The sequence below is a fragment of the Salmo trutta genome, chromosome 10 (assembly GCF_901001165.1).
Source record: "Salmo trutta chromosome 10, fSalTru1.1, whole genome shotgun sequence".
Classification (NCBI taxonomy): domain Eukaryota; kingdom Metazoa; phylum Chordata; class Actinopteri; order Salmoniformes; family Salmonidae; genus Salmo; species Salmo trutta.
In genome coordinates, this window is record NC_042966.1 from 44,657,409 (window position 1) to 44,679,044 (window position 21,636).

The 21,636-nt window shown below is 45.5% G+C and overlaps 1 protein-coding gene across 1 annotated transcript; it reads left to right on the forward strand.

The window, feature by feature from the left end:
• LOC115200903 (isthmin-1-like) lies at window positions 1-21,217 on the forward strand (the record flags this gene model as incomplete). The annotated part of the gene is made up of 4 exons (XM_029764017.1): window positions 1-160; window positions 12,578-12,715; window positions 15,314-15,403; window positions 18,879-21,217. Coding segments are annotated over 4 exons (906 nt in total), but the record flags the coding sequence as incomplete, so codon positions are not given.
• Between the last annotated feature and the right edge of the window lie 419 nt (window positions 21,218-21,636).

The following is a 21,636-nucleotide window of genomic DNA, read 5'->3' on the forward strand; positions in this document are numbered from 1 at the left end:
GACCCCAAGGAGCAGGCTAGGCAGCAGCAGCCCACCTACAGAGGAGGAGTAGAAAGTGGCAGTAACACAGAGGACAGTAACTTCCTAAAACCACTAGGGGACTGGGAGAGGAGAGGAGGCGCAGGAGGAGGAAGTGCCAGCAAGGCTCAGGCTGAATATGGTGAGTGTAGTGTGAGGGGGTCTGACGGCAAGAGGACGTGTGTGTGTGTGTGTGTGTTAAGGGTTGTGTGTGTGTGTGTGTGTGTGTGTTTGTTTGTTAAGGGTTGTGTGTATGCTAAGGGTTGTGTGTGTGTGTGTGTTTGTTTGTTAAGGGTTGTGTGTGTGTGTGTGTGTGTTAAGGGTTGTGTGTGTGTGTGTGCTAAGGGTTGTGTGTGTGTGTGTGTGTGTAACAGTGTAGGTTCCGTCCCTCTCTTCGCCCCAACCTGGGCTCGAACCAGGGATCCTCTGCACACATCAATAACTGACACCCCACGAAGCATCGTTACCCATCGCGCCACAAAAGCCGGGAAACCCTACTTCAAGTCTCAGAGCGAGTGACGTCACTGATTGAAATGCTATTAGCGCGCACCACCGCTAACTAACTAGCCATTTCACATCGGTTACATGTGTGTGTGTGTTAGTTAATGGCTGTGTGTGTGTGTTTGTTAGTTAATGGCTGTGTGTGTGTGCTAAGGGTTGTGTGTGTGTGTGTGTGTGTGTGTGTGTGTGTGTGTGTGTGTGTGTGTGTGTGTGTGTGTGTGTGTGTGTGTGTGTGTGTGTGTGTGTGTTAGTTAATGGCTGTGTGTGTGTGTGTGTTAAAAGCTGTTGGGCTAGGGGGCAGTATTTGCATGGCCGGATAAAAATTGTACCTGATTTAAACTGGTTACTACTCTTGCCCAGAAACAAGAATATGCATATAATTAGTAGATTTGGATAGAAAACACTCTAAAGTTTCTAAAACTGTTTGAATGGTGTCTGTGAGTATAACAGAACTCATATGGCAGGCCAAAACCTGAGAAGATTCCATACAGGAAGTGCCCTGTCTGACAATTTGTTCTCCTTCTGCGGCATCTCTATCGAAAATACAGCATCTCTGCTGTAACGTGACATTTTCTAAGGCTTCCATTGGCTCTCAGAAGGCGCCAGAAAGTGGAATGATGTCTCTCCAGTCTCTGGGCGAAAAACAGCAAGAGATTTTGTGAGTGGTCAGGCTGAGAACAGTGACACTGGAGATGCGCGTTCATGTGAATTCTCCTTGTTTTTCTTTCTCTCTTTGAATGAATACAACGTCGCCCGGTTGGAATATTATCGCTATTTTACGAGAAAAATCAAATAAAAATTGATGGAATATTTTGAATTTTTTGGTCACGAAATGCGCTCGCTCGTCACCCTTCGGATAGTGACCTGAACACACGAACAAAACGGAGGTATTTGAATATAACTATGGATTATTTGGAACCAAAACAACATTTGTTGTTGAAGTAGAAGTCCTGGGAGTGCATTCTGACGAAGAACAGCAAAGGTAATCCAATTTTTCTTATAGTAAATCTGAGTTTGGTGAGGGCCAAACTTGGTGGGTGTCAAATTAGCTAGTCGTGATGGCCGGGCTATCTACTCAGAATATTGCAAAATGTTCTTTCGCCGAAAAGCTATTTTAAAATCTGACACCGCGATTGCATAAAGGTGTTCTGTATCTATAATTCTTAAAATAATTGTTATGTATTTTGTGAACGTTAATCGTGAGTAATTAAGTAAATTCACCGGAAGTTTGTGGTGGGTATGCTAGTTGCTAGTTCTGAACATCACATGCTAATGTAAAAAGCTGGTTTTTGATATAAATATGAACTTGATTGAACAAAACATGCATGTATTGTATAACATGATGTCCTAGGAGTGTCATCTGATGAAGATCATCAAAGGTTAGTGCTGCATTTAGCTGTGGTTTTGGTTTTTGTGACATATATGCTTGCTTTGAAAATGGCTGTTTGATTATTTTTGGCAGGGTACTCTCCTGACATAATCTAATGTTTTGCTTTCGCTGTAAAGCCTTTTTGAAATCGGACAGTGTGGTTAGATTAACGAGAGTCTTGTCTTTAAAATGGTGTAAAATAGTCATATGTTTGAGAAATTGAAGTTATAGCATTTATGAGGTATTTGTATGAGGTATTTATGAGGTATTTGCAAGCGTCCCACCTTGCCCAGGGAGGTTAAGGGCTGTGTGTGTGTGTGTTAAGGGGTGTGTGTGTGTGTGTGTGTGTGTGTGTGTGTGTGTGTGTGTGTGTGTGTGTGTGTTAAGGGCTGTGTGTGTATATATGTGCATGTGTGTTCTAAGCGTGTTTGACACAGGAAGCGGGTGTATGATTGAAGCCTTAAATTAATCAAATGTATTTATAAAGCCCTTTTTACATCAGCAGATGCCACAAAGTGCTGTACAGAAACCCAGCCTAAAACCCCCAAATTGCAAGCAACGCAGATGTAGACGCACTGTGGCTAGGAAAAACTCCCTAGAAAGGCCAAAACCTAGGAAGAAACCTAGAGAGGAACCAGGCTGTGAGGGGTGGCCAGTCCTCTTCTGGCTGTGCCGGGTGGAGATTAGAAACCTAGAGAGGAACCAGGCTATGAGGGGTGGCCAGTCCTCTTCTGGCTGTGCCGGGTGGAGATTATAACAGAACATGGCAAAGATGTTCAAACGTTCATAGATGACCAGCAGGGTCAAATGAAACACTCTTCAGTTTCATCAGATGGATTTGTCCTCTCTGTTTGTGTGTGTGTGTGTGTGTGTGTGTGTGTGTGTGTGTGTGTGTGTGTGTGTGTGTGTGTGTGTGTGTGTGTGTGTGTGTGACAGATTAGACGCCTCTCGAACATCAAAGTCCTCCGACAGGAACAGGGCCAAATCAGGACTGCTTCCCAAATGGCACCCTATTCCCTATATAGTGCACTACCCAGCTAGCACATAATGTTCTGAGAACCATATGTTTCTTGGTTTGTCCTATGGTTATTTTGCATACAACCTTCGCACAACGTTCGGGGGAATGGTGCAGGATACCCAGCTAACACATAACGTTTGGCATTGGAACATTCTCAGCACATTTTATTTTCTTAGCATTTCATTACTTTGACAGAACGTTTCCTGAACGTTTGAACATAGTTTATTTCATTTCAATTTTGGTAATGTTCTAGGAATGTTCTCCAACTGGTTTGACATTGGGAATGTTCTAGGAATGTTCTCCAACTGGTTTGACATTGGGAATGTTCTCCAACTGGTTTGACATTGGGAATGTTCTAGGAACGTTCTCCAACTGGTTTGACATTGGGAATGTTCTCCAACTGGTTTGACATTGGGAATGTTCTCCAACTGGTTTGACATTGGGAACGTTCTCCAACTGGTTTGACATTGGGAATGTTCTTAAATAGTTCAGAGAACGTTAAGAAACAACTTTCTTCTGTGGGAATTTCAGTCCTTCAGCGTAACGTTTCCTACTGGTTTCCTCAATGGTTCTATTTAAAGACATGTTCTCAAATTATTACGAGGACGTTAAGAAAACGTTCCATTAAAAAAAACACACAAGAACACTATAGTACACTAGCATTGAAACATTCAGTGAAAGTTTTTTAAGGAACCTAAAATTTCTGTTATCAGAACGTTAATAAAATCTACAAGGAAAGCTTTCAAGGAACCAGAGTAAAATGTTCTCAGAATCTCCCTGCAACCTAAAAATAAACATTCTCAGAACAGGTTCCTGTTCTCAGAACATTTAATAAACTGTCTGTTTTACCAGTCAGGAAACATATGGCTTCATACTCACAACCAATGTGAAACCAAAATCATACGTTCCTACAACTTCCAAGGAACCAATGTGCTAGCTGGGTACTTTTCTGTTCAAAAGTAGTGCACTACATTGGGGGAATAGCAGACCAGTTCCTATCATTCTCAATAACTGTCTACACACGCACTCTCTGTCTCTCTCTCTCTCTCTCTCTCTCTCTCTCCCTCTCTCTCTGTCTCTCTCTGTCTCTCTCTCTCTCTGTCTCTCTCTGTCTCTCTCTCTCTCTCTCTCTCTCTCTGTCTCTCTCTCTCTCTCTCTCTGTCTCTCTCTCTCTCTCTCTCTCTCTGTCTCTCTGTCTCTCTGTCTCTCTGTCTCTCTCTCTCTCTCTCTGTCTCTCTCTCTCCACAGCTGGCCTGCTAGATAGATAGATTTCATGTAGAAGAATTCACCCTCCCCATGGTCGTACAGTATCCATCCACACCGTGTCTCAGCTTGTCCACCAGCTCAAACACAACACTGTTACACAGGAATGTGGGTGCTATGGAGAGCGAAGAGAAATGTCATTTTATCCATCGTGGGTACGGCTGTCAGGAATGAATGAGCAGGTTCATAAATTGTTACATTCTTATTCAAACCCTAAGCCCATGTTTACTGTCTGGGGTACTGACTGTCACTCAGCGGTGACTGAGCCAAGTCTGGGGTACTGACTGGCCAGGTCTGGGGTACTAACTGAGCCAGGTCTGGGGTACTGACTGAGCCAGGTCTGTGGTACTGACTGAGCCAGGTCTGGGGTACTGACTGAGCCAGGTCTGGGGTACTGACTGAGCCAGGTCTGTGGTACTGACTGAGCCAGGTCTGTGATACTGACTGAGCCAGGTCTGGGGTACTGACTGAGCCAGGTCTGGGGTACTGACTGAGCCAGGTCTGGGGTACTGACTGGCCAGGTCTGTGGTACTGACTGAGCCAGGTCTGGGGTACTGACTGTCACTCAGCAGTGACTGAGCCAGGTCTGTGGTACTGACTGAGGCAGGTCTGGGGTACTGACTGAGACAGGTCTGGGGTACTGACTGTCACTCAGCAGTGACTGAGCCAGGTCTGTGGTACTGACTGAGGCAGGTCTGGGGTACTGACTGAGCCAGGTCTGGGGTACTGACTGAGCCAGGTCTGGGGTACTGACTGAGCCAGGTCTGGGGTACTGACCTGCAATGATGTTGTGAGAACCTTTTACTTTGGTTCCCTGAAGGTTTTCCTGGGAGGTTTTATTCATGGAAATTATAGGTTATTTGACTTTTTTTAATAACACTGCTAGTTTAGGTTGGAACGCCACGCACAGATAGGACACTTTTAATTTACTCTACCTACATGTACATACTACCTCAACTAACCCGTACCTCCGCACATTGACTCTGCACCAGCACCCCACCATATACAGTAGAAGTCAGAAATGTACAGACAACTTTGCCAAATACTTTTAAACTCAGTTTTTCACAATTCCTGACATTTAATCCTAGTAAAAAGTCCTGTCTTAGGTCAGTTAGGATCACCACTTTATTTTAAGAATGTGAAATGTCAGAATAATAGTAGAGAGAATGATTTATTTAAGCTTTTATTTCTTTCATCACATTCCTAGTGGATCAGAAGTTTACATACACTCAATTAGTATTTAGTACCATTGCCTTTAAATTCTTTAACTTGGGTCAAATGTTTTGGGTAGCCTTCCACAAGCTTCCCACAATCAGTTGGGTGAATTTTGGCCCATTCCTCCTGACAGAGCTGGTGTAACTGAGTCAGGTTTGTAGTCCTCCTTGCTCGCACACACTTTTTCAGTTCTGCCCACAAATGTTCTATGGGATTGAGGTCAGGGTTTTGTGATGGCCACTCCAATACCGTGACTTTGTTGTCCTTAAGCCATTTTTGCACAACTTTGGAAGTATGCTTGGGGTCATTGTCCATTTGGAAGACCATTTGCGACCAAGCTTTAACTTCCTGACTGATGTCTTGAGATGTTGCTTCAATATATCCACATAATTTTCCTCCCTCATGATGCCATCTATTTTGTGAAGTGCACCAGTCCCTCCTGCAGCAAAGCACCCCCACAACATGATGCTGCCACCCCCGTGCTTCACGGTTGGGATGGTGTTCTTCGGCTTGCAAGCCTCCCCCTTTTTCCTCCAAACATAACGATGGTCATTATGGCCAAACAGTTCTATTTTTGTTTCATCAGACCAGAGGACATTTCTCCAAAAAGTACGATATTTGTCCCCATGTGCAGTTTTAAACCGTAGCCTGGCTTTTTTATGGCGGTTTTGGAGCAGTGGCTTCTTCCTTGCTGAGCGGCCTTTCAGGTTATGTTGATATAGGACTTGTTTTACTGTGGATATAGATACTTTTGTACCTGTTTCCTCCATCATCTTCACAAGGTCCTTTGCTGTTATTCTGGGATTGATTTGCACTTTTCACACCAAAGTACGTTCATCTCTAGGAGACAGAACACGTCTCCTTCCTGAGCGGTATGACAGCTGCGTGGTCCCATGGTGTTTATACTTGCGTACTATTGTTTGTACAGATGAACGTGGTACCTTCAGGCATTTGGAAATTGCTCCCAAGGATGAACCAGACTTGTGGAGGTCTACAATGTTTTTCTGAGGTCTTGGCTGACTTGCCAAAAATATAGTTTGTTAACAAGAAATTTGTGGAGTGGTTGAAAAACTAGTTTTAATGACTCCAACCTAAGTGAATGTAAACTTCCTACTTCAACTGTATATTTTTAGTTTTTACTGCTGCTCTTTAATTACTCATTACTATTATCTCTTATTCTTATCTGTATTTTTTTAAACTGCACTGTTGGTTCATAAGTAAGCATTTCACTGTAAGGTCTACACCTGTTGTATTCAGCATTTCACTGTAAGGTCTACACCTGTTGTATTTGGCGCTTGTGACTAATAAAATTTGATTTGACACATAGAAATACATTTTCTTAGGAATTAATCATGCGAGCACATTTACTTTTTTTTATTGTGGCACAGCGTCAGTGAGATTCAAACCTACGATCTCCTATTCTCTATTCATGATATTATTCCACCAACCAGGATGGAGCAAGAATGACATGTTAATGTTAGTCTATTCAAACAGACCCCATTTCAAAGGAAACAAACAAAACATTTACATTTTAGTCATTTAGTGGACACTCTCTTATCCAGAGCGACTTACAGGAGCGATTAGGGTTAAGTGCCTTGCTCAAGGGCACATCGACAGAGTTTTCACCTAGTCGGCTCAGAGATTCCGAACCACAGACCTTTCAATTTACTGGCCTAACGATCTTAACCGCTAGGCTACCTGCCGCCCAGCACTCATAAAGCTCGGGTGTGGCCAAATAGTGGGCGTGGCCAACACACCTGAGCACACTTAACAAGATAGAGATTTGTTGACGCTGAGAATGGAATGTATATGTTTTTAAATAACATTCTTAGAACGTTCTGCTCTTTGAACGTTACTAATGTTTTCTTGTGTTTTTAAAGAACGTTTTCTTAACGTTCTGAGAACATTACTTTAAATAGAACCATGAGGAAACCTGTAGGAAACGTTATGCTGTTGTACTGAAATTCCCACATGAGAAACATATGGTTCTCAGAACGTTATGTGTTAGCTGGGTATCCTGCACCTTTCCCAGAACGTTGTAGGAAGGTTGTATGAAAAATGACCATAATGATAACCCTGCTCTAACTAAGCTCTTATAAAAATATGGGTCTGTGCTAGCTGGCTGCTGGTCCTGCTGAGTGAGCTGTTCTCTGTTTCTGTAAGAGCTGCCACTAGTGCGCTTTAGGTGTAATGTGTATGGGGGTGTAGTGGCAGGGGGGTAGTGGAAGGGGCTACGCTGCTATCTAGACTTTAATCTGTGAAATTAAGACAATGTGTGGCAGATGTTGGTTAGGGGGTGGTGTGTGTGTGTGTGTGTGTGTGTGTGCACCGTGAGTTTAATGTAATAGTTTAATACTTAGTTCAGCCAGAGGAAACGTTTCCATGTATTCTCATTAAACTGATCCCTTCAATGATCATTTGGAACGAAAGGGAATTTCTTGCCATTTCAGCCCCATTTCCAAACAACACATTAACAGTCAGAAAGCAGGAAAAGCAGCCCGGGACTCATTTGAATGTGACTTGTGCCAAGACGAGTATTTGATTCCATTTTTTTTTACACTTCATTTGAGACTATTACTGAGAGTTAAGTGCCCAACTTGGCAAAGCTGCTAACACATTAAGTTGTGTTGCGTCAGAAGCTTTCCTGGAAAATCTATTTTCTTGCCAAATACTTCCTGGTGTGTTTGTAATTGATAACACTGAAAACACTCACTCATTCACTCTGCCCTGGACTATAGTTAGACTACGACCACACTGAGGGATGGAGGTGTGACCAGGTACTAGGGATGGAGGTGTGACCAGGTACTAGGGATGGAGGTGTGACCAGGTACTAGGGATGGAGGTGTGACCAGGTGTGATCATGTGGGTCTGGACAGAGGAGATGTAATCTTTGTTTTTGTCTGTAAGTTGTTTGTATGTGTATGTTTGTATATATATATATATATATATATTATTAAGAAAATAAACAGGGCATGGTGATAGGGGACAATAGTTAAAAGTACTAATACAACCTACTCAGATCGATCAAGATGGCGAAACACATATATAGGGACAAAGTGGAAGAACAATTCAGCGGGCCGGTCATGAGGCGTATGTGGCAGGGGCTCCTAACGATCACGGATTACAAAAAGAAAGCCAGCTACATCGCGGTCACCAACACCACCCTACCAGACGAGCTAAACACCTTTTTCTCACACTTCAAGCACAACAACGACTCCGAGTAGCCGAAGAGAGCCCAATGAGGGCTACGTACTTAAGGTCTGTCGGGCCAGACGACATCTCTAGCCGTGTCCTCAGAGCATGTTCAGACCAGCATGCTGTTGTGTTTTCGGACATTTTCAATCTCTCTATAGCGCAGGCCGTTATCCCCACCTGCTCCAAGATGTCCACTATCATCTCAGTGCCCAGGAAAAGGACTGACTACTGACCGTAGCCCTCACTTCCTTCATCATGAAGTGCTTAGAGAGACTAGTCAAAGACCATCTCACCTCCTCCCTCCCCGAAACACTCAACCCTCTCCATCTCACCTCCTCCCTCCCCGACACACTCAACCCTCTCCATCTCACCTCCTAACTCCCCGACACACTCCACCCTCTCCATCTCACCTCCTCCCTCCCTCCCCTACACACTCCACCCTCTCCATCTCACCTCCTCCCTCCCTCCCTGACACACTCAACCCTCTCCATCTCACCTCCTCCCTCCCCGACACACTCTACCCTCTCCATCTCACCTCCTCCCTCCCCGACACACTCCACCCTCTCCATCTCACCTCCTCCCTCCCTCCCCTACACACTCCACCCTCTCCATCTCACCTCCTCCCTCCCTCCCTGACACACTCAACCCTCTCCATATCACCTCCTCCCTCCCCGACACACTCCACCCTCTCCATCTCACCTCCTCCCTCCCCGACACACTCAACCCTCTTCATATCACCTCCTCCCTCCCTGACATCACTCAACCCTCTCCATATCACCTCCTCCCTCCCTGACACACCCAACCCTCTCCAATTCACCTCCTCCCTCCCTGACACACTCAACCCTCTCTATCTCACCTCCTCCCTCCCTGACACACTCAACCCTCTCTATCTCACCTCCTCCCTCCCTGACACACTCAACCCTCTCCATCTCACCTCCTCCCTCCCCGACACACTCAACCCTCTCCATCTCACCTCCTCCCTCCTCGACATCACTCAACCCTCTCCATATCACCTCCTCCCTCCCCGACACACTCTACCCTCTCCACATCACCTCCTCGACACACTCCACCCTCTCCATATCACCTCCTCCCTCTTCGACATCACTCCACCCTCTCCATCTCACCTCCTCCCTCCCTGACATCACTCAACCCTCTCCAATTCATCTACTGCCCTGACAGATCCACGAACGAAGCACTCGCCATGTTACCGCACACTGCCCTTTCCCACCTGGACAAAACAAATGCATATGTAAGGATGCTGTTCATTGACTACAGCTCAGCCGTCAATACCATAGTGTCCTATAAGCTCAATACAAAGCACACGGCCCAGGGGCTGAACTCCTCCTAATGCAACTGGGTCCTGGACTTCCCAGGTGGTGAAGGTAGGCAACATTACTTCCTCGACACTGATTATCAACACAGGGGCCCCGCAAGGGTGCGTCCTCAGTCCTCTCCTTTACTCCCTGTATACCCACAACTGACTGGCCTCACACAGTTCCAACTCCATCGTCAAGTTAGCTGACGACACGACAGTGGTAGACCTGATCACCAACAAACATGAGACGGCCTACAGGGAGGAGGTAGGCACTCTGACGGACGTGGTACCAAGTAAACAACCTCTCCCTCAACATCAGCAAAACAAAGCAGCTGATTGTGGACTTCAGGAGGAACCAGGCTGGACACCCCCCCCCCCCCCCCCATCCTCATCAACGGGATTGCCATGGAGATGGTCAAAAATGTCAAGTTCCTCATTGGACTTATTTCAGAGGAACTCCCCTGTCCGCCTCCTGCCCTGAATAGCCACCACTACTGACTATTAACCTCTAATCTAACCTGAACCTGGAATTTTGGACAGAAAATCTCAATGTGGCCACAGCCTTTTCAGTGTTTTTCCCTTAGAGCCGTACGTCGACTAAACAGACGATCACAAACTTATTTTCCGACTACTTTTTTTCCCACTTCATAAATTGACTAGGCTTCTTTTCATTTAAAAGAATATGGAACATGAAAAAAATATTTCTGCCGAGGCGCACTTTGACTATGCTAGAACTGTCCACGTGTATTTTTCCTCTGCCATCAAAAAAACGAGTGACAAAACAGGAAATCGGGCAAGGAGTTTTAATTGCCGTTGTTAAAAAGAGGCAGATCTCAGCTTTCCAGTGCTACCACGTTTATTTCTCAACTCATACAGTTGCAGGCGTGGCATCATTTTAAACATGCAAATAGGCTACAACCAGAGTTTCGAGGTTTAGGCAAAATGACATCTTAAAGGGGCAATGGCATCTTAAAGGGGCAATGACATCTTAAAGGGGCAATGACATACTTTGTAATATATATATATGTATATATATATATATATATATATATATATATATATATATATATATATATATATATATGTATTATTAGCTTTTAGAACTTTCAATATATTTAATTTGATCATATATAATAAATGATCAAATTAAATATATTGAAGGTTCTAAAAGCTAATAATACTTATGGTATTGTTAAAGATATTGATATAGGCCAACTGATCAAAGTGACAAAATACAAAAACAAACGTAAAGTTCTGCAGGCTATACAGCAGCTATAAAAAAATCAAGATCCCACAAACTAAGGTGGGAAAAAGGCTGCCTAAATATGATCCCCAATCAGAGACAACAATAGACAGCTGCCTCTGATTGGGAACCATACCCGGCAAACAAAGAAATAGAACAACTAGAATGCCCACCCAGATCACACCCTGAACTAACCACATAGAGAAATGAAAAGGCTCTCTAAGGTCAGGGCGTGACAGTATTGTTAAAGATATTGATATAGGCCAACTGATTAAAGTGTCAACAATGGAGTAGTCAACTGCTGTTCGTTTAACACCTGCTTCATTCTTCTGGAAGTCTCTTCCTGTAGCTCAGTTGCTAAACAATACATTTTTTGAATAAATGACATACTGAGATTCGAAAAATATTGATATTCCTTCAGTGATTTAACTGATATATAATAAAAATGTATTAAAAAAAAAAGCATAATATGAAGATCAAATTGTGGCAATTCATGTCGTGCAGTAAAACTGTAAATATGACTTTAATCTCAAGAGAAAATGGATTTAATGTTAAAGGATTAATGTTCTCTTACTTAGAAAATAGTCCTGATCATAAAGACCTAGACCAAAAACTACTAACAATACACTGAATTCATACATTTTCAGTCATTTTTTTGCCACAACTAATTTCACCGACCTGGGAGGTAAACTCATTAAAGTATTTCATCTTTTAGCTGTGTATTTAGAATGGAATCAAGGCATGAGAATGTATCAGAGGCCACCAAAAGAGAGCTTGTTCGAAAACAATATCCTCTGGTGGGGTCATGCCCCCGGAACCCCCTAGACAGCCCAGAATGCTCTGGCTAGCTACTTTTTCTATTTGGCTGGCTACTCTGTGTACTGGCTTATACTGACAGTGTTTTCTCTCTGTTTCTCACTTTCTGCTTCTCCATCTCTCTCTCCCTCTCTCTCTCTCTCTCTGTGTTTCTCTCTCTGTGTTTCCCTCTCTGTTTCCTTCTCTCTCTCTCTCTCTGTTTCTTTCTCTGTTTCTCTCTGTTTCTCTCTGTGTTTCTCTCTCTCTGTTTCTCTCTCTGTGTTTCTCTTTCTCTGTTTCTCTCTCTCTCTGTTTCTCTCTCTCTCTCTCTCTCTCTTTCTCTCTTTCTCTCTCACTCTCTCTGTTTCTCTCTCTCTCTCTGTTTCTCTCTCTGTCTCCCTTTCTCTCTCTCTCTCTTTCTCTGTTTCTCTCTCTCTCTCTTTCTCTGTTTCTCTCTCTCTCTTTCTCTCTTTCTCTCTCTTTCTCTGTTTCTCTCTCTCTCTCTGTTTCTCTCTCTCTCTCTCTGTTTCTCTCTCTCTCTCTGTTTCTCTCTCTGTGTTTCTCTCTCTCTTTCTCTCTTTCTCTCTCTGTGTTTCTCTTTCTGTGTTGCTCTCTCTCTCTCTGTTTCTGCTTATCTCCCTCCAGACTATATCGACGGTGACTGGAGTAACTGGTCTCCATGCAGTGTAACCTGTGGGAACGGGAACCAGAAGAGGACCAGGTCATGTGGTTACGCCTGCAGCGCCACCGAGTCACGCACCTGTGACATGCCACCCTGCCCAGGTGAGGAGGGTGTGTGTGTGTGTGTGTGTGTGTGTGTGTGTGTGTGTGTGTGTGTGTGTGTGTGTGTGTGTGTGTGTGTGTGTGTGTGTGGATCCAGGGTTGTAATCATTAGTCCAAACCGTAGAAAACAGTTGCGATGAAAACAAGAGTTTATATTGGACGAATTCAGGTAGGTCCCTCCTCATTTTGTTGTGTTTGGTTCCTATTGAACACACCCCTGGTTATCAGTTAAATGTTCTTTTTAAGGTGTTTTCTACTTGAGTCGACATCTGCAGCATTTACAGCCAACGTGATCTTCGTGAACGTCGGGGAAATTTCCATTAAAAGTCTTCTCGCTTTGCACAGGTCATTAATCTGTGTTTGAATCCTGGCCGGCTTAGTTTACCAGCACTTCAGTCATTAAATATATATTGGGGTCTATTATGGATCCCCCATTAGTTCCTGCCAAGGCAGCAGCTACTCTTCCTGGGGTTTATTATGGATCCCCGTTAGTTCCTGCCAAGGCAGCAGCTACTCTTCCTGGGGTTTATTATGGATCCCCGTTAGTTCCTGTCAAGGCAGCAGCTACTCTTCCTGGGGTTTATTATGGATCCCCGTTAGTTCCTGCCAAGGCAGCAGCTACTCTTCCTGGGGTTTATTATGGATCCCCGTTAGTTCCTGCCAAGGCAGCAGCTACTCTTCCTGGGGTTTATTATGGATCCCCGTTAGTTCCTGCCAAGGCAGCAGCTACTCTTCCTGGGGTTTATTATGGATCCCCGTTAGTTCCTGCCAAGGCAGCAGCTACTCTTCCTGGGGTTTATTATAGATCCCCATTAGTTCCTGCCAAGGCAGCAGCTACTCTTCCTGGGGTTTATTATAGATCCCCATTAGTTCCTGCCAAGGCAGCAGCTACTCTTCCTGGGGTTTATTATGGATCCCCATTAGTTCCTGTCAAGGCAGCAGCTACTCTTCCTGGGGTCCAGCAACATTAAGGCAGTTAAATACAACATATCTACAACACAAAATCCATGTGTACGTGTGTGTATAGTGTGTATGTTATTGTGTGTGTGTGTGTGTGTGTGCATGTGTGTGTCTCTTCACAGTCCCCGTTGTTCCATAAGGTGTATTTTTACCTGCTTTTAAATCATATTTACCTGTTGCATCAGTTACCTGATGTGGAATAGAGTTCCATGTAGTCATGGCTCTATGTAGTACTGTGTGCCTCCCATAGTCTGTTCTGGACTTGGGGACTGTGAAGAAACCTCTGGTGACATGTCTTGTAGGGTATGCATGGTTGTCTGAGCTATGTGCCAGTAGTTTAAATAGACCTCTGGTGGCATGTCTTGTGGGGTATGGATGGTTGTCTGAGCTGTGTGCCAGTAGTTTAAATAGACCTCTGGTGGCATGTCTTGTAGGGTATGGATGGGTGTCTGAGCTGTGTGCCAGTAGTTTAAACAGACCTCTGGTGGCATGTCTTGTGGGGTATGTATGGGTGTCTGAGCTGTGTGCCAGTAGTTTAAACAGACCTCTGGTGACATGTCTTGTGGGGTATGGATGGGTGTCTGAGCAGTGTGCCAGTAGTTTAAACAGACCTCTGGTGGCATGTCTTGTAGGGTATGGATGGGTGTCTGAGCTGTGTGCCAGGAGTTTAAACAGACCTCTGGTGGCATGTCTTGTGGGGTATGGATGGGTGTCTGAGCTGTGTGCCAGGAGTTTAAACAGACCTCTGGTGGCATGTCTTGTAGGGTATGGATGGGTGTCTGAGCTGTGTGCCAGTAGTTTAAACAGACCTCTGGCGGCATGTCTTGTGGGGTATGGATGGGTGTCTGAGCTGTGTGCTAGTAGTTTAAACAGATCTCTGGTGGCATGTCTTGTGGGGTATGGATGGGTGTCTGAGCTGTGTGCCAGTAGTTCAAACAGACCTCTGGTGGCATGTCTTGTGGGGTATGGATGGGTGTCTGAGCTGTGTGCCAGTAGTTTAAACAGACCTCTGGTGGCATGTCTTGTGGGGTATGGATGGGTGTCTGAGCTGTGTGCTAGTAGTTTAAACAGATCTCTGGTGGCATGTCTTGTGGGGTATGGATGGGTGTCTGAGCTGTGTGCCAGTAGTTTAAACAGACCTCTGGTGGCATGTCTTGTGGGGTATGGATGGGTGTCTGAGCTGTGTGCCAGTAGTTTAAACAGACCTCTGGTGGCATGTCTTGTGGGGTATGGATGGGTGTCTGAGCTGTGTGCCAGTAGTTTAAACAGACAGCTCAGTGCATTCAACATGTCAATACTTCACACAAATACAAATAGTGATGAAATCAATCTCTCCTCCACTTTGAGCCAGGAGAGATTGACATGGATATTATTAATGTTAGCTCTCTGTGTACATTTAAGGGCCAGCCGTGCTGCACTGTTTGTGGCACCTGACCACACGACCGAATAGTAGTCTAGGTGCGACAACTAGGGCCTGTAGGACCTGCCTTTTGTTGATAGTGTTGTTAAGAAGGCAGACCAGCGCTTTATTGTAGATGTAGGAGTGATACGCTCGTCAGTCGCCTCATTCACTGTCCATGTCTCTGTCCATTCACTGTCCATTCACTGTCCATTCACTGTCCATGTCTCTGTGTGCAGGTATTGAAGATGCATTCAAGACAGCCGCCACTGAGGTCAGTCTACTGGCTGGAACAGATGAGTTCAACGCTACAGAGCTCTTTGGAGTCGGTAAGATTCTTCTCTCATTACTCTTAATTTTCATCAGATCTTCCTCTCTAGCTATGTGTCTCAGGCTCTTCAAATGTGATTCTATTTAGCATTAGTGTCCAACTCAGGGTTCCATGTCTATTCAGTCCGAATTTCCATTTACTTCCTGAATCTACTGAATTGTAATGGACTTAACTCTAAACCCGGGTCCAGTCTTCCCTGCACAGTCCATTGATTTTTTTTTAAGTGGGAATTCCTGCTCTAGTCATTGTATTTCTATGGTCCACCCTGTACAGTTCAGCCTTCACTGGGCCTGCTTATCATTCCTCATTCCTTCACTGGGCCTCATTCCTTCACTGGGCCTCATTCCTTCACTGGGCCACATTCCTTCACTGGGCCACATTCCTTCACTGGGCCACATTCCTTCACTGGTCCACATTCCTTCACTGGGCCACATTCCTTCACTGGGCCACGTTCCTTCACTAAGCCTCATTCCTTCACTGGGCCTCATTCCTTCACTGGGCCTCATTCCTTCACTGGGCCACATTCCTTCACTGGGCCACATTCCTTCACTGGGCCACATTCCTTCACTGGGCCTCATTCCTTCACTGGGCCACATTCCTTCACTGGGCCTCATTCCTTCATTGGGCCTCATTCCTTCATTGGGCCTCATTCCTTCACAGGGATGGAGGAGGAGAAAGAGGAGAGAAAGAACACAGCACACTCTGCTCTGTGATCTGGTCCCAATCTGGTCCCAATAACACGCTCTGCTCTGTGATCTGGTCCCAATAACACACTCTGCTCTGTGATCTGGTCCCAATCTGGTCCCAATAACACGCTCTGCTCTGTGATCTGGTCCCAATCTGGTTCCAGTAACACGCTCTGCTCTGTGATCTGGTCCCAATAACATGCTCTGCTCTGTGATCTGGTCCCAATAACACGCTCTGCTCTGTGATCTGGTCCCAATGTGGTCCCAATAACACGCTCTGCTCTGTGATCTGGTCCCAATCTGGTCCCAATAACACGCTCTGCTCTGTGATCTGGTCCCAATAACACACTCTGCTCTGTGATCTGGTCCCAATCTGGTCCCAATAACACGCTCTGCTCTGTGATCTGGTCCCAATAACATGCTCTGCTCTGTGATCTGGTCCCAATAACACGCTCTGCTCTGTGATCTGGTCCCAATAACACGCTCTGCTCTGTGATCTGGTCCCAATCTGGTCCCAGTAACACGCTCTGCTCTGTGATCTGGTCCCAGTAACACACTCTGCTCTGTGATCTGGTCCCAAGCTGGTCCCAATAACACGCTCTGCTCTGTGATCTGGTCCCAATCTGGTTCCAATAACACGCTCTGCTCTGTGATCTGGTCCCAATCTGGTCCCAATAACATGCTCTGCTCTGTGATCTGGTCCCAATAACATTCTCTGCTCTGTGATCTGGTCCCAATCTGGTTCCAATAACATGCTCTGCTCTGTGATCTGGTCCCAATAACACGCTCTGCTCTGTGATCTGGTCCCAATAACATTCTCTGCTCTGTGATCTGGTCCCAATCTGGTTCCAATAACATGCTCTGCTCTGTGATCTGGTCCCAATAACATTCTCTGCTCTGTGATCTGGTCCCAATCTGGTCCCAATAACATGCTCTGCTCTGTGATCTGGTCCCAATAACACGCTCTGCTCTGTGATCTGGTCCCAATCTGGTTCCAATAACACGCTCTGCTCTGTGATCTGGTCCCAATCTGGTCCCAATAACACGCTCTGCTCTGTGATCTGGTCCCAATAACACGCTCTGCTCTGTGATCTGGTCCCAGTCTGGTCCCAATAACACGCTCTGCTCTGTGATCTGGTTCCAATCTGGTCCCAATAACACGCTCTGCTCTGTGATCTGGTCCCAATCTGGTCCCAATAACATGCTCTGCTCTGTGATCTGGTTCCAATAACATGCTCTGCTCTGTGATCTGGTCCCAATCTGGTCCCAATTACACGCTCTGCTCTGTGATCTGGTCCCAATCTGGTCCCAATAACATGCGCTGCTCTGTGATCTGGTCCCAATAACACACTCTGCTCTGTGATCTGGTCCCAATCTGGTCCCAATAACACGCTCTGTTCTGTGATCTGGTCCCAATCTGGTCCCAATAACATGCGCTGCTCTGTGATCTGGTCCCAATAACACACTCTGCTCTGTGATCTGGTCCCAATCTGGTCCCAATAACACGCTCTACTCTGTGATCTGGTCCCAATAACATGCTCTGCTCTGTGATCTGGTCCCAATAACACGCTCTGCTCTGTGATCTGGTCCCAATAACACGCTCTGCTCTGTGATCTGGTCCCAATCTGGTCCCAGTAACACGCTCTGCTCTGTGATCTGGTCCCAGTAACACACTCTGCTCTGTGATCTGGTCCCAAGCTGGTCCCAATAACACGCTCTGCTCTGTGATCTGGTCCCAATCTGGTTCCAATAACACGCTCTGCTCTGTGATCTGGTCCCAATCTGGTCCCAATAACATGCTCTGCTCTGTGATCTGGTCCCAATAACATTCTCTGCTCTGTGATCTGGTCCCAATCTGGTTCCAATAACATGCTCTGCTCTGTGATCTGGTCCCAATAACACGCTCTGCTCTGTGATCTGGTCCCAATAACATTCTCTGCTCTGTGATCTGGTCCCAATCTGGTTCCAATAACATGCTCTGCTCTGTGATCTGGTCCCAATAACATTCTCTGCTCTGTGATCTGGTCCCAATCTGGTCCCAATAACATGCTCTGCTCTGTGATCTGGTCCCAATAACACGCTCTGCTCTGTGATCTGGTCCCAATCTGGTTCCAATAACACGCTCTGCTCTGTGATCTGGTCCCAATCTGGTCCCAATAACACGCTCTGCTCTGTGATCTGGTCCCAATAACACGCTCTGCTCTGTGATCTGGTCCCAGTCTGGTCCCAATAACACGCTCTGCTCTGTGATCTGGTTCCAATCTGGTCCCAATAACACGCTCTGCTCTGTGATCTGGTCCCAATCTGGTCCCAATAACATGCTCTGCTCTGTGATCTGGTTCCAATAACATGCTCTGCTCTGTGATCTGGTCCCAATCTGGTCCCAATTACACGCTCTGCTCTGTGATCTGGTCCCAATCTGGTCCCAATAACATGCGCTGCTCTGTGATCTGGTCCCAATAACACACTCTGCTCTGTGATCTGGTCCCAATCTGGTCCCAATAACACGCTCTGTTCTGTGATCTGGTCCCAATCTGGTCCCAATAACCTCAGCCAGAAAAACACACATCTTTATTTTGTTACAACCTTAACATGCTGCACCTAGTGACCTAGCGATAACGCCTGCAAAATATGTCTACGGGACCAATATGATATTTGGCAATATGCACATTGTTACGTCAAACCAATAAAGCCAATTAATGAAATAAAGGGACAGAGCGAGAGAGGAAGAGAGAACGAGTAAGAGAGAGATCCAGACTAACTAACTCTGTCTCTAATGTCTTCTAGACACAGACAGCTGTGAACGCTGGATGAACTGTAAGTCTGAGTTCCTGAAGAAATACATGACCAAAGTCTCCAACGACCTCCCTAGCTGCCCCTGCTCCTACCCTACCGAGGTGGCCTATAGCATGGCTGACGTCCCCGACCCCTCCACACGCCGGGGCTTCCGCTGGAAAGACGCCAGCGGCCCCAAGGAGAAACTAGAGATCTACAAACCCACGGCTCGGTACTGCATCCGCTCCATGTTAACTCTAGAGTCCACTACTCTGGCCGCACAGCACTGCTGCTACAATGACAACATGAAGCTCATCACCCGGGGAAAAGGAGTCGGAACACCCAACCTCATCAGCAATGAGTTCTCTGTTGACTTTCACTACAAGGTAGACATCTTGCCCTGGATCATCTGTAAAGGGGACTGGAGTCGCTATAACCAGGTCAGGCCTCCTAACAACGGGCAGAAGTGTCCAGACAACCCACTGGATGAGGATTACCTCAAACAAGTTGAGGAGGCATTGGAGTTTTAGAACTGGAGAGATGAACATATGAAAAAGGGGGAAGGAAAAAAAAAAACATAAAATGAAATATTTGTATGAATCTGATACTTCAATTGCTGCTTCAAACCATCCAAGGCTAGAGTCCAAATGAACAGGACTGTCTGTTGATATCAGCCAACGTGATAAAGAGACAACATATCGCTCACATGGACACACTGTCCTCAACAGAGACTATGGACTCTATTTTAATAAAACCTAACTCAATGGTAAATCTAAGCACTGGCGGTAGCGATATAGGTTTGGGGGCATCAGAAATATTTTTGCTATTTTCATAACCAGAATTATTGTCTCAGTAGCAGGCGGTGGTGCATAAGGGCTGGGTTTATTGTCTCAGTAGCAGGTGGTGGTGCATAAGGGCTGGGTTTATTGTCTCAGTAGCAGGCGGTGGTGCATTAGGGCTGGGTTTATTGTCTCAGTAGCAGGCGGTGGTGCATAAGGGCTGGGTTTATTGTCTCAGTAGCAGGTGGTGGTGCATAAGGGCTGGGTTTATTGTCTCAGTAGCAGGCGGTGGTGCATAAGGGCTGGGTTTATTGTCTCAGTAGCAGGCGGTGGTGCATAAGGGCTGGGTTTATTGTCTCAGTAGCAGGCGGTGGTGCATAAGGGCTGGTTTTGTCTCAGTAGCAGGCGGTGGTGCATAAGGGCTGGGTTTATTGTCTCAGTAGCAGGCGGTGGTGGTGCATTAGGGCTGGGTTTATTGTCTCAGTAGCAGGCGGTGGTGCATATGGGCTGGGTTTATTGTCTCAGTACCAGGCGGTGGTGCATAAGGGCTGGGTTTATTGTCTCAGTAGCAGGCGGTGGTGCATAAGGGCTGGGTTTATTGTCTCAGTAGCTGGCTGTGGTGCATAAGGGCTGGGTTTATTGTCTCAGTAGCAGGCGGTGGTGCATAAGGGCTGGGTTTATTGTCTCAGTAGCAGGCGGTGGTGCATAAGGGCTGGGTTTATTGTCTCAGTAGCAGGCGGTGATGCATAAGGGCTGGGTTTATTGTCTCAGTAGCAGGCTGTGATGCATAAGGGCTGGGTTTATTGTCTCAGTAGCAGGCTGTGATGCATAAGGGCTGGGTTTATTGTCTCAGTAACAGGCGGTGGTGCATCAGGGCTGGGTTTATTGTCTCAGTAGCAGGCGGTGGTGCATAAGGGCTGGGTTTATTGTCTCAGTAGCAGGCGATGGTGCATAAGGGCTGGGTTATGATGAATAAACATGTTGATGGTACAGGATGGGCTCCATGGCCAATCAGAATGGTCCATGGCTAAATATGTGGTTTCTTCAAGCTGCGTATTTATGGTATTTTATGTATTGCGTTGTCATCAATTCCAATGTTAGTCCGTTATAGTTTGTTATTAAAGAGCCTACAGAAACAAAATAACAACATATAGACCTATCCTATATTTACTAAACATAGTAACTATGTAGTAAATATGTTTTTGAGCAGTAATTGCTTCATATATGCAAATATATTGTTAACATAGAATTCACACTGATATACAGTGGCAAGAAAAAGTATGTGAACCCTTTGGAATGACCTGGACTTCTGTATAAATTTGATCTGATCTTCAAGTCACAACAATAGACAAACACAGTATCATAACAACACAGCCTCCTTACCGCCAGCCAAACACAGAGCCTTCATTTGTATGATATATGCCTCTGTAATGATCAAAAGTAAAACTGTATAATGGATTTTGCCAATATTCTGTCTGATAATTAAAGGTTTAAATGGGACAGCTTGGTGTAGATTCAGAAACATTATGTAGATGTTTATGTTATTTTAATTTGTTTCTGATTGGTCAAAAAGGAGAACCCAGGGATCTCTATTGCCCAATTGGACACTATGTTTTGAGTGACACCCACACTGACCTATCAGAAGACATATATATGGAGAAAGAGAGACAACCCTGACCTATCAGAAATGGCCTCTGTGCTGTGGATAATACAGTTATCCTATTGGACCTGAGTGTATAGGGGAGGAGCGACATCGGGAACCCAGAACCAAATCTTGTGTGTTAGCTATGACATGTATGTTAAGTCTGTCAAGAGTGTAGAATGATGACCCCATCCAGAACCTGTGGCAGGATGGGGTCACCATTCTACTAGCTTCCCACTGTCAGACATCACCCGCAGAATGGCTGTGGTCAAGGCTAGCTTTCTACCGCCCTCTCCTAAAGGTGACTTGGGTAGATATATGATATTCTGGTTTCCCATGTGTGCTTATA